This window comes from Falco peregrinus, chromosome 7 (genome assembly GCF_023634155.1).
Source record: "Falco peregrinus isolate bFalPer1 chromosome 7, bFalPer1.pri, whole genome shotgun sequence".
Taxonomy (NCBI): Eukaryota; Metazoa; Chordata; class Aves; order Falconiformes; family Falconidae; genus Falco; species Falco peregrinus.
In genome coordinates, this window is record NC_073727.1 from 72,499,332 (window position 1) to 72,513,210 (window position 13,879).

Here is a 13,879-nt window from a genome sequence, read left to right on the forward strand (position 1 = left end):
TAGTATTGTGAAATGTGAAACTCAAGTTTCATCAGATTTTATAGCAAAAACAGTCTTGTTGGATTTGTGGGAGTGCAGCAATGCAGGTTTTTTTAAGAAGCGTATTTTTTCAGTAAAAATAAGAATTCTGTTAAATTGCAGTCTCTACCATATTTTTTTTAGCTAGTTACCGTTTAATGTACCTTTGCGCTACTCTTGCTGTTTTCTCCATTTGATCTCAAAGCAGTTTATTCAGTTATACTGAGTAAAATCATCAAGTCTTTAGTGCATGTGGTGATACAGTTGAAGCTGTAGGCTCTGGAAAGCAGCAGTAGTTGAAAATAAATGAAGTGTAATTCCTGATGGTATAAGATCAGTAAACAAACTATACCCAGCTGAAACAACAGAGGAAACTTAGGGAGGCAGAAAGCTACTAGGCAAAATACGGCTTAGTATTCCAGAACTTTTTTGCTGAATTTTTAATGCTAGGAAAATTATCATATGATCTTGTGGTGGTGCTTTGATAAAGATTCTGTCATTATCTTGCATTACATTAGAAAAAAACTTTCAATATGACAAAGCTGTGTTATACCATTCCCAACCACTGGATCTGCGCCACAAAACAGTGTGATATCATATAAATTCCATAGTGGCTATGTTGTTTTAAGACCTCCTATGCAATACTGAACCTGACCAGAGCTTATTTAGCATGTCATGCAAAAGCAGTGTGCTTTGAGGTAATGTTAACACACTAGGTCAGTTTGAAGAAAATACTGCTTCACAGGCACTGTGGATGTGCAATGTCTATGTGGAATTTTTGGTATAACATCTTACAGTTCTGGATATTTATAGTCTTCCTGTCACCTTACCATAATGCACTTCCAGCTCTTGATTTTTGTTCTTTTGTTATGCAACTTTTTTCTAATATATAGTGACTTTTAAAATTAAAGATACATTTTTTTGTTCGCTGACATTTGGCTACAGTGTGAAAAAACAGGATTTTTTATGGAAAGTCAGAATTTCAGTAATTGTCAAACCTGGAATTTTAGATAACCTGTTGATCTGTGGGTTACCATCTAACAAGGATTTGTTTACTCTTTGCAGTGTTGCCTATGGAAGTACTAATGTACATTTTCCGATGGGTCGTTTCGAGTGACTTGGACCTAAGATCATTAGAGCAATTATCACTTGTTTGTCGAGGATTTTACATTTGCGCCAGGTATTGTAGATAACTTATCGAAAGTGAAGCTTCTTTCTGCTGTAAGGAAGACAAAAGAGCTTTTTATGCTCAAGCATATTTGAACAGTATGTAGAGATGAATAAGTCAGTAGAGCAAAACTGTCTGTGTTGGAAAGGTGGATTTTTTTGGTGTTTTGGTTTTTTTTTTTGCTGTTAAGCTGCTAAACAGTACACGTAGGACTATGTCCTGCTTTTTCTTCCCATGGGAGTTTTCCTGTTATGCCCCCCACAGCATTAATCAGCTTTTGAATACACCACTAAATGGTATGTTAGATGGATGACTTCACTGTAATAAAAAATGTTGCTGAAAGTCTTACTTGCTTTACCTTGTTCGAAAGTCAAGAGTTGCAAAGTCTCAAAAATAACGTCTGTTGTGTTGTCATCCTCATATGCTCACACAAAGTGCCAGGCTGCTGCAGTGTTGTTCTGTACTTGGCTGAAAATGGCATTGTGTTCTTGAATTTCACTGGGAGGAGGAAGTGGCTTGAAACACTCCAGGATTAAGTAAAATAATGATTTTAAATTATGAACTACTGTTGTTCAAGGAAGTTTCTTTTGGTTGCATCCAGACTAAATAATGGGAGTTTTACTTTACTATATAAAAGCTAAACAAGGTTTGCAGGAAAGTTACGGGATTTGCTTTTTTTCTCATTTTCACTAGAGATCCGGAAATCTGGCATCAAGTCTGTTTGAAAATATGGGGCAGGAGCTGCAATAAACTTGTTCCGTATGCCTCTTGGAGGGAAATGTTTTTGGAAAGGCCTCGCGTTCGATTTGATGGTAAGGTGTACTTTTGGAAATAGTTTTGTCATTCGTTTACTGCATGTAACCCATGACAAAAGTAACCAAGAAGGGTATGATGTTATGATGTTGTTAGACTTAATCTGAATTTGTTAGGGCTTTTTAATCTGTAGAATATCTGTAAAGAGAAGGGAAAGGTGCAAGGGAGGAAAATAACTTTCACATATCTGAGTAACAAAAGTAAACTCAAAATGATTACTGGTTTTTTCCATCTTAAATATTTTGTGTACTTTATTCTGTTCATATACTTGTATCTTCCTTTCCTATAGGTGTATATATCAGCAAGACAAAATACATACGTCAAGGAGAACAATCTCTTGATGGTTTCTATAGAGCGTGGCACCAAGTGGAATATTACAGGTAGAACTGTAGTACAATGAGTGAGTGAAATGTTTCTCTCTCTTAAGTTCTTTAAATCCAATCCCTGATATCACAAACATTAATCATACTGTAAAACTCAATGGAACTACTACTGTGTGTAAAGCTATGTGTAGTTTTTGAGAATTGGTCTTAATAAATAGGATTTATTGTGATAATTAGAGATGGACTTGGAAACACATTTCATCCTCAGTTGCACAATTTAATGTGGATAAAACTTAAACAGTAACAACAGTAATACTCATCTACAGATTTCTTTCCCCAAATCATTTCTGCTTTAAATTTCTGATACAAGAATTCTTTTCAGTAAAGGGGAAACAAGTGGTTATACAAGAATTGTCTTTTAGCTTACTTGTAACCAACTGTAAATAATAAAGAGGCTAGGCTTTCTTAATTTGCTGTAAATACTTCGCCATTTGTTTCCTTAGCCTGTTTTTTTGCCGTTCTTCATCTTGCTGTTCCCAGCGTTATATTGTTCCATTCTGTTGTCACTTCTGAGGCTGGAAACTGTTAATAGATGCCATCGAATCTTGTGGCTATTTCTGTAGTCTCACAAGCATCATCATCAGAATATCAAAGTACTGTAAAAACTGATCAGATCTCAGAACCTGGAAAAGTCCTTATAACATTGTCCATTCTGTACTGATACTGTACTTAAGGTTTTGTTGGATTTGTGTCAATCCATGCTGGGAATGGAGACTCTTACTTGAGGTCAGTTCTGATTCCAGGATAGCTGCCTTGCTGTCACAAGCTGCCTTGCTTGACAAAACTCTTGAACTTCTGTCCTCTTTCATAACTGTTCATAACTTGATCTCTTAATCTTCAAAACTCTCTTTTGATTTCTGATCCCTTTGTTATATCACATGTGAAGAAATGCGTTTTCAAATCCTATTACTTAGTAAGTTTTGTATCTTTCTGGGAAATATCCTGTAATTAAAAAGAACCAACAACACCACAACAGAAAAAGGATATGTTTTCTAGGTTTTTATTGTATAATTATTTTTTGCAGATATTTGAGATTCTTTCCAGATGGTCAAGTTATGATGCTAACAACTCCTGAAGATCCTCCATCTATAGTTCCTCGCTTACGGACTAAAAATACAAGGTTATTGAAATAAAATACTTTGCTGTACAGTTTTCATCTCACTTTTACCTGGCAATTTCTAATTACTTTTGTCTTGGACTCTGTGTTCCGGCTTAGCAAAATAAAAGTAAATGTACAATGTTATTTGTATTGTGTTATAGATGTTTATAGTTCTCTTCTGAGAACTAGAAAAATTTTGGTCTTTACGCAAAGGTATCTTTCATTTTAAGGTCCTGGTACTGTAATTAGATTTCCTTTGCGGGTTATGTGATCTTAAACTTTTAAAGGAAGTAGATGAAAGAATACATGCTATTACCTTGGTGGTTTTAGAATCCTTTTAAAAATGGTCTTTTTATTATTGACTGCCTTCTCACACTTCCATGACTTTTTGAAGGAAAGTGAAGATTTTGGTGGGATATGACTGAATTATTGCTTGATTTCTTTTTGATGTTTGCACAGCCTTGTTAAAACCATATAAAATTGTTTGCAACTTCAGAACAGGTTTGAGCTGTTCACCCAAAGGCCGAAAACATTTAGCAGTAGGCTGGGTAGAACTGGCTAACTTAACTTCACTGTCCATCCGGCAAAATTAAAAGCAACTTTCAAAAATTTTTTCGTCATTTGATATCGTCAGTGAGGCTGGTACTTTACTAAATGGAAATAAAAAATGGTTTCCTTAATTATGATATGCAGCCTGTCTTCTTTTCATTGCTGATGTTTGTGACAGAGAATATTTTTGTGTCCTTGACACTGTCCTCCTCTTAACCTTCCAGAACAGATGCAATCTTGCTTGGCCATTATCGCCTTTCCCAGGAAACAGACAATCAAACCAAAGTATTTGCTGTAATAATGAAGAAAAAGGAAGAGGTAGGTAACAGAATAGAATAGAGGAAAAATAGTTTACGGAGGGGGCTTTTTAATAAGTTCTTTTCTCAGACTGAATATTTTAAAGTCACCTGAAGATTATACCAGAGGATTGAAAAATGGAATTAATTTTTTTTAATGGTTTAAAAGTAAAATAGAAACAGGCATGGTGATTTGTCTTACTTTTTTTCCCCAAATCTGTGTTTATTGTTTATTAAAAGATTATATGTTAATAATCTTTTTATTAACACAGATAAGTATCTGGTTTGCATTTGAGCAGCGGTTCTCCTCCCTCTTAGACTTAATCGCCATGCGGGGCCCTATTAGGTAATTTGTTAGCATTGTTAACAGGAGGGAAGGATGAAGAGGTCGCTTTTGTAGATCAGTTTTGACTGTGTGCACTTACGTTACACAGCATTAAATAGAACTAAATAAGCTGTGCTCATTAATTGAACTCTGAATGATTTGGTCAACAAACTTATATCACAAAATTTTCTGACTAACAAAGTGTCTGTCAAGAGAAAGTTGTGAAGATGTAGAAGTCTTAACATTACTTTACAGTGAGTTTGCGTAGTTTGGGTGGTGTCCTCCATGCTTACCTTACTTTCTGTGAAAACTTCTTCCATAATTCACATCTAAATTGATGTGTTTTCAAGGAATACCAGTACTTGCTTTTACGTGTGAATGTTTAACAATCTGTTCTTACAGTTACTTAGGCCTCAGGATAAATAGTTGCACAATGTGTTTGCTCTTTATAGGTCATGAAACTTCTTTTCTCTTTGCACAGAAACCAGTTGACTACCACAAATACAGGTATTTCCGCCGTGTTCCTGCGCAAGAAACAGATCACAGTTTTCATGTAGGACTGCAGCTGTGCTCCAGTGGGCGCCAGAGGTTCAACAAACTTGTCTGGATACATCATTCTTGTCACATAACTTACAAGTAAGTAAATGGAGAATTAAGTTCAAAGAAGGATACTTAACTATAGAAACACAGGTGACATTAGTTTGCCCGATACTAAGTACAGAAGATATAAGGACTGTGAGACTTAGGAGGCTTCAACAAAATGTTCTGAAAACAGTAACTGGTCCTGATTTGATAAATTGCAATGAACTTTTACTTTAAGAAATCGCAAGGTTTGGTAACTTTTTATAATGGTATAGGAAGTTTCCCGAGTGGTGGAACTGCAGCATTTTAGCCATTTAAAGGATTTATACACAGTGTTTGAATGACCTCAGAACTAAATCAGGGTTAAATGACTTAGTGTGGTGCTAGTAAAGGCGTGTAGAAAACATACATTCATTAAGGTATATTTCTTTTCCTGTGTGGATGTGCAGGGTAGAAGTGTCTGCACCCATCATGTGCGAACTGTAACATTTACAAACTATAATCCAGAAGTGCAAAATGTGGGCGTGTGACCAGCTGTTCTGATACTAACCAAGCAAGAGCCATAGCCACTGTTCGTGCACCTGACACCCTATAAATTACTGGCAAGTTGGCTGTGCAGATGTTTGATGTTGGCATTTACGATGGATTTAGGCCTTGTCTTCCAGTCTTAATCTCTGTATTCAGTGTTCTTACAGGGGCATAGCTCAGCTATTGAGCTGTAAGTATATAAAATCTAGGAAGTAAACTACTGCTGGTTGGGAGTATAGGTAAATTCCATAAACAGAAAAATGGCTTTTATAAAACCTAATATTTTCATACCTGATTTACGGAGAAGTGGCAGTATCACACACATTCTTTTCAGAATGAAGTCTCTGTACTGCTCAGGTTCTGTTGTACCTCTCAGTATACTGGTGTCCTTTGGAAACTAGAATTAAGATAAGTATACGGCACAGCTAGGAGGAAGTATGCTTTTTGTCACTGATGTTTGGACATACTTAGGTTTCTTTTAAAAGTTTTGTAAACACAAGTTTTTGCTGTCACTCTGCATTCTGAATCAGGGTTCAAAGTAAAAACAAATGAAAGGGGATTTTTTTACTTTGATATTAATGTAATGATTTGAGTGCCATCCTGCGCTGTTTCAAGTGTTCGAGCTAATAATAAGAATGTAAGGGGAAATTGGTTTCTTTGATATTAAAATAGAAGCGTATTCTACGTAGTGTGATTTGGCCAATGTTCAGATGCTTTCAGAATGAGGCAGTATGAAAGACAAATTCAGCTGTAGTATGGTGTACACACTGTATTGTGGAACATGATTGCATTATTGAGGGACTTAACAGCAATTTGTGCCTAATTTAACTTTTACAATACCCTTTGCAGATCGACTGGTGAGACGGCTGTTACTACTTTCGACATTGACAAAATGTACACCCCTTTGTTCTTTGCACGAGTGAAGAGTTTTACTGCATTTTCAGAAAAGCCGCTCTAAGAAACACCTATTCCTCTCACAACTCTTGCATGAATAAAAGGTTGTAGCTTATGAGCACTTAAGCTATAAATGTGTATATATTTGGAACATTTTAAAATTCTGGGGAAACTCTTGAAGGCAGTATGTTCTGTTTGATTGTGATTGGCTGGGGTTTTATTTTGAGATCAAGTCTATGGCTATTAAAATCCTTTGTGACAAGAATTTGATAGCAAAGTTTTATTGTTTGTTTTGGTTTGTTTTTTTTAAAACAGATTTTATAAATCAGTCTGCTTAAAATATCAGTCTTCATCTGCCTGGACATTGGTTTGTCCAAATGGAATTGTTACAGGAAAATCTCACTGTCCATGGGACAGTGTGTGTGGTCTCTGGTGAGGGCTTGAAATGTGAAGGGGAGAAAGTTGTCTTATATCTGTTAAACTGTGTGACTCAAAAGAACTTTGAATAAATGTCTTCTTTAAAAACGTAATTAAACTTACTTTGTTTGCCTTTAAGGTCTGGCATTTTGTCAACATCAAGCTTAAGAAAAAGAGTCTAGGGCAAGCAAGCATGAAGTATAAAATTTAACTGCAGAGGTACATCCCCACTAATGCAGTGATGTCAGTTGGTCATAAATGTAATTTAATCTTGATGGAAGTTCAGTGGAGCCTGCCTTCTTGACAGAGTGGGCATGAAGGGGAGAGGGATATGGGCAATGAGTTGTTCTCGTGCACTGTGGGACAAGTTTGCAGGGTATGTGGCTCTGCTTGGGGAGCGTCACAGTGCAATGGTGAAATGCTGGTGTGTACTGCTTGGTCTGAATGCACAGGTAAGCAGGGCTCACTTGCACGTGATTGTAATGTGTTATCATTCATCTAACCTTGCTACAGATGCTGTAAACCCTTTGAGCATTTGTTGTACTAAGATAAATTTTGAGGCTGCTGTAGATGTTCAGGTGCTGTATACTGCTAATCATGAAGTGTACCTTGAGGTGTGTTGCAGGTACTGTATGCTGCTTCTCCTGCATATATCGCTTGGGGGTGTAGTGCAGACACTGTAATGCCGCTTATTATATATGTATTTTGAATTCTGAAAGAACTGAAGCTTTTTAGTGTAGTTTTTTAAAGCCATTTTGCATAACTTACCTTTGAACATCTCATTTCAAAATACTGACCTGGACTTGAGGACTAAAATGTGAAAGCTGTGGAAAGAACTATACTTGTTCCATAATTTATAATGTGTATCTTTGCAAGGAGCTACATGATTAAAAATACATCAATAAATCATTATTTTGAACATGCAATCCCTTGCAATTTCTTATTTTGCCAAGAAATCATTATTTTCATATAGTTAAAGATGATTAGTTAGGAGCTACCATGCATAAATTACATGCTAGGCAAGATCGACAGGTAGAATTAACCTCTTAATGACTTTTTATTACACTACTTGCAGGTTATCTGACAAAAGTACAGAAGCTTTCAGGTACATGAGTTCTGAATAAGGATGTGTATGTCTGAAACTTGGTGTTTTTTCTAGCTAGTCTAATAAGACTGCCTACAGCCCTTCTTTGGCCTATGTCCTTAGACTGCAGTTGCACTACTGCTTTGTAAGAACAGAATGTTGAATTAGCAATGTATTGTTTTCCCCTTGCTGAAGGGAAAAATGATTGCTTAGAATATCAGCTTCTTGTTTTGAAATGTTGCCAAGTTTGTAAACAGGGAAAGATGTTAATTACCTACACTTTTGTTGAGGTTGAAAGTTAAACATTTGAGTCTGTCTGCTGCGAAATGTCAGCAGCTTTTGTCACAAGAATCAGAAGATTATACCGATTATTTGTTTAGGTATAGTCTTGTCCAGTAACCAAGCTGGATGGAATAGAGGAGCCTTTCAATTGAAAGCTCTTTTCATATCCGACTTACCAGCTTCTGTGTTTGGCATACACTCAGGGTGTAAAGGAAAAGCTAGCTAATGTCCTGTGGTAAATTCGGATGTTGATTCAACAGAAGTCCCAGGCAATGATTGTTTAAGATTATATCAAGTGTTCCTTCACCAAGAAAAGTATGTGAGCCTTCTGTCTGTGAGACTGAGCTGTGATTGATGTGCTTGTTCCTCTGCATTTAGCAATATAAGATTATTGCTTAGATAATATATATTATATATTTATATAAACATACAATTTTATATAAATATAAATAAATACATTTTGTATAAATATTATATATTTCTAGAAATACATAATTTTTTTTGTCTTTTGAAACGGTTTATTGGCAGGTACTGTCACTGTCTCTTCATGTGCCACTATTAAAATGGTGCTTGTTTCAGCCAAGAAATGGATGGCTAGTTGCTCGCTCTTCCTTCATTCTCTCTAGTGTTTTTCAAGAGTCCAAGGCTTTAATTGCTAGAGGCTCTGTTCTTATAATTCAGTTTTATTGCCCTTTTAATTACCATATAAAGACATTAGTTGCTATAACTGGTTTACTGCTGGGAAATTGTCCTTTACTAATTATATTAGTAATTTGAATAATAGAATAATGTATACACCTATGCAGTCCTTTTTCCCAAGAGTTCATTGTATGAGTTGAGACAAGTTCACTTAGAAAAATGGAAGGAGGACTACTAAGAGGTGACAGAAACATTGTTCTTGGAGCTGTAGATCTCTTTTACGCATTGTATTACAGACAGCAGAGTGCACAGTTTTGTGGCAAGAAGATGCTCAGGTGTTCAAATGTTATGCTCATTTGACCCAGTCTAATTGGACATTAGCACCACTTAAACCTTTGTGCATAATGCCGGGCTGTAGGTGGGGGGCGGAGGTAGGTGGTGTGATTCAGTGCCCCGAGCAAAGGGCCAGCAGTAGACGTTTTCCAGCTGCCAAGTTCAGCTCCTGACTCAGTCTGTAACCGTGAACCAAGCTGGTCAGAATTTCAAAACTATGTGGTGTTTCCACAAGGTTTTTTGTTTAAAGAAAGAAAATATTCAATAGAGTCTGTTTTGATTTTTTTTAATGCAAGAAAATTCTCCTGGAATGTGTGCCAGTGTAGTTGGGAACTTCTGTCATTGTTAAAATGGCTGAACTACTGCAGTGCTCTTCCGTTTTGTTTTTTCTGCTGTCCAAGGTGAGAAAAATATAAAAGTTTATATACATTTGCAAAACAGTTTGGATTTCAGAAATTAATGTTACATATGTTATTTAGTATTAGCATCTGTAAAGAAATCAAAGACTGTCATTTGATAGTCACTCAGTCTGGATTCAAGCTTTGTCCTTTATGCTAAGACCAGCAGCTTTCTCAGTAAAATGACTTGGATATTTTTTTTGCTTAAAAGGAGCAGTTGGCGCTTTACCTTTACCTCTGTCTTGTCCAGACTATAGTTCCTGAATCCTGAAAATAATTCTTAAAACCAGAAGTCCTAGATATTGTTGGCTGAAACAAAGGATTTGGAAGAGAAACTAGAGTATGTTGAATGGAAGATTTGGGGATGTGTAATGTGTAATTTGGGGATGTGACATTCTCTCTTAGCTAAAGCTGCTTTCAGCTCTGGTCGCATTGCCCATCTGAAGGTGTCTAGATGCACCATGCTGATGTGTACCTATCATTCAAGGCAGTATGAGATAGGTGCTAAAATTACAGTGTGATGTGATTTTATGGAACACATATTCCGAGTATGAATAGAAAAAAAAAAAGATGAAACATGCCTGCTTCTGAAGATAATATTCCTGCATCTTTTAGGATTGACAGCCTTCCTACCTTGGCAACTGCAGGTATTCTGGCTTTTTTTTAAGATGTCTGTAGCACGTTTATTAATTTAGCCTCAGAATGCTCAGAAATAGCTGGATGTGATGCAGAGCTAAGAAAAGTAAGATGACTAGATCCTGCCATATTACATTCTTCTTTAATGTGGAAAGCCAAGATGAGTAGACATTTTTACCACGCATTTTATTTCTGAATGAATGAATCTTTTGAGAAGGTGTGTACATGCAGTGTGACCCCTGTATGTTTCCATGATAAATTTACACCTGAAGTAAATTTCTTTCCATATAATTCTACTTCCATAATGGTAAGATACTGCTAAAGTTGCTAAAACAGAAGTTCTGCCTGGTTTAGTTTGCAAATGTGTTTGGGTTTTTTGGTTGGGTTTTTTTGTGTGTGTGTGAAGGAATTTCCTTGATTGTGTTTTTTTTCGTTTGCTTTTCTATTTTTCCCCAAAGTAGTGCTGACCCCGCAGGTTGTTGCAGCTTAGTAATAAACAAGAGTTTTGTGTTGTGGCTTCCTAATGTATGTTGACTGGCAGCAGTGCACCATGTTGCTGTTCTGCCGTTAGGTGGCATGCCGCAGTTTGAAGTGTTCTTTTGTACTTAATAAACCATATTTATTTTTCCCTACAGCTTATTTAAAATTAGAGAACCTTCCAGGAAAAAACAGAGAAAACACAACAGCAATAGTTTAGCATTATGTTTAGCCTGCCAAACGTTCAGCCCCTTAGGTTTCTGCGCTGTTAAGACATCCACAAGAACATGGTTGAATGGGAATAAACAGAAAGGCCAGCTCTTCACGGGGATTTTAAGTATCTGAATCTCAGTGGAGCCTTCAGTCCTGAGTGTGCTTCCTAGACTCCAGGGGGATGGCCTCCAAATGGGATCTGAAGCACCCAACATTTAACATCCTTGTGTGACAAAGCAAATCAACTAACTGCTGTTTGGAGAGCATATGGTCTGAAAGCAGTGATCGTTGTTTCAGTCGCTGCCATGCTCGGGGCGTTTCTGCTCGCAGTCCAGGTTTGCTAGGGCAAGGTGATTGGTCCTAGCCAGGGCCAGGCAGACATGGTTTTGGGGTGTTTTGGTCATCCTGTCTTGCAGTGTGTAAGTGACTCTTACTTCTTGTAGAGCAGCTTTAACAAGGCAGACTGAATGTTTCTCCCCAGAAACCCTATGAAACTGGTAAACATGGGTGTGAATGGAGTACCTCAGCTAGAGGAGGGAACCCATGAGCTGAAAGTGTGTTTACGTTCTATATGGATCTCCCCTAGACTTCGATGTTGCATCGCCTGCTGTCTTTGGGAAGCAAAAGGAGTGAGCCTTCCTGGTAGTTTAAGAAGATACTGCAGGGATGTCTCACGGCAAGGGAAGTTCAGGAAGCTACAGCACTCCTGAGACATTGGGTTTAGGTCTAGTATTTCACACTTCAGTGTTTATTAACCTGGGTTGGCCAATTAAAATATGTTTATAGGAATGTTAATTTTTTATCAGCTCTCAGTTCCATGTTTGAAGAAACAAAAGAAGTACAAAACATTGGTCCTTTTTCTCCTCTTTTCCCTGAAGCCCAGTGTCCTTGCCTCCTGGTTTGAACGGTGGTCACACAAACAGCTGACTTTGCTTTTAAGACAGCTGGGGGAACAGATGCCTCAGGGTGGGTGGGGAATGGGATCCAGTGGCTTAGTGCAGAGGAAAAGGCACAAATCTCTTCACATTATGAAGGAAATTTGATAAACATGTATGTAAGAATCAGTTATAATCAGTTTTCACTAAGAGTGTATGTTATCAGAGATTTTAGTTTTGTTTTTTTCTTGTGGCTGATCTTTCCCAATGGCTGTGGCATCCTCTCCACGAGCAGCAATACTGGAGATCAAAGCATAGACTGAGCTTGTTCTTTTTGCCACCGTGTCTGACACAACGTGCAGAATGAAAGTGCTTGTTCCCAGGTGATGTCTGCACCAGTGCCTGCAGAGCTGGCTCTGCACCGGCCGGGGATTGCTGGCTGGAGCTTGGGAACCCGCATGTACAGAAAGGGCTGCCAGCAGTAGAAGCTACTTAGTGAAAATGGTATTTAAGCTAAAAGTAATCGTGCTTTTTCCAGCATAGACAAATTGTTTCCTGTACAAAGTAATATAGGGATGGGTATCATTGGTCTGATTGCTTCTCAAAAGCGTTTCCATTTTCTCTTTATAGTAAGCAATGTTAACTCACAACTCGTTTCAGCTGAATCCTTCCCACACCTCACAGATTTTTTTTTTTTAATTTTTTTTTTTTTGCGGGGGATACCCAAGGAAAAGATTGTTCCTCTTGTACAACCTCAAGAAGACCTTTGAAATTCAGGGTACTTTCCACAACTTCTGTACTTTGGTTTCAGTAAAATAAATGAAAAGGTCTTTAATTTGTTCTGGATAATGTGACATCTGCCTTAAATGACAAATGTGAATATATTGGGTTGGTTCAGTGCTGCCTGGAAATTTAATCGCATGGAGAAAAAAATATTGAGTACCCTTAAACTCACCTTGCGTACACTTATTAGTAATTGACAGTGTCTAGACAGATGGTGATCTGGAAATTAAAGTCTGGGGAAAATAAACTTACAGATATTAAAGTCAGCTGCATTTCCCAGCACTAATAAAGTGGGAAGATTGGGGGGTTAACTTTCATAGCAGCTGAGAAAACAGTTGCCAGCAGTTTTGTTTGGAACCTGCTCCCTCTTTAAGAAGTGTGCCTTTTTAAACATTTCACATAAAAACTGACCGAAGTCTGTAGAACCTGAAAAACTACCACAAACAGTAATCTGATGATGAGTATTTGTCTGGGTATGTACAATGCAGTGAATCAAGTTTTTCTTCTTTCTTCTTACCAAAATCATACAGTGTGTTGGCAGCATGTGGTTACTGTTGTTCACAAGAATTAAAAAAACAACAACAATGGGGGACACTGTTGATCAGCTGGTGGTCACTGAACTTCAGCACAGGAGCATTCCTGCTCATTTTAAGCTAAAATTGCATTTCTGCTTCTGTTCAGGCATGGAAGATGATTTGCTGTAGAACAATTATAACCTAAACAAAGTTTAAGCTTACAGCATATGAACAGAGAAAAGATTACTATTACCCCAGTTTTAGAGTCAAGCCTGAGTTAAGGTTTTCCAAAAGAAGAGAACTAGTCACTGTGCTCTGCTCCAATTAGTGCTCTTTGCCCTGCTGTAATACTTCAGGACTACTGAAATACAGAGGTGTCGGAGTGTGAGAGGTTGAAAATGTGGATAAAAGTAGAAGTCTGCAAGTTTTTCAGGAGCCCTTGCGTTTCAGAGATGTGTAGAGTATGCCTCGTGGTTCGGACAGCGTCTGTATGGCTAAATGCAGGGTGGGCTGAAGCATGGTGACGCAAACTACATCTTTCTGTGCTACTTGCCCTGGGGACAGAGCGGCCA

At 37.5% G+C, this 13,879-nt stretch overlaps 1 protein-coding gene across 1 annotated transcript in view; it reads left to right on the forward strand.

The window, feature by feature from the left end:
- Window positions 1-7,998, forward strand: part of FBXO9 (F-box protein 9) — a 22,621-nt gene extending 14,623 nt beyond the window's left edge. Inside the window, exons 7-13 of the mRNA XM_055809414.1 lie at window positions 1,084-1,198; window positions 1,880-1,998; window positions 2,289-2,379; window positions 3,407-3,502; window positions 4,255-4,348; window positions 5,133-5,287; window positions 6,611-7,998. Coding sequence (XP_055665389.1) covers window positions 1,084-1,198; window positions 1,880-1,998; window positions 2,289-2,379; window positions 3,407-3,502; window positions 4,255-4,348; window positions 5,133-5,287; window positions 6,611-6,719 — 779 coding nt within the window. The 3' untranslated portion in view covers window positions 6,720-7,998. The remainder of the gene's footprint in view (window positions 1-1,083; window positions 1,199-1,879; window positions 1,999-2,288; window positions 2,380-3,406; window positions 3,503-4,254; window positions 4,349-5,132; window positions 5,288-6,610) is intronic.
- Window positions 7,999-13,879: the final 5,881 nt, after the last annotated feature.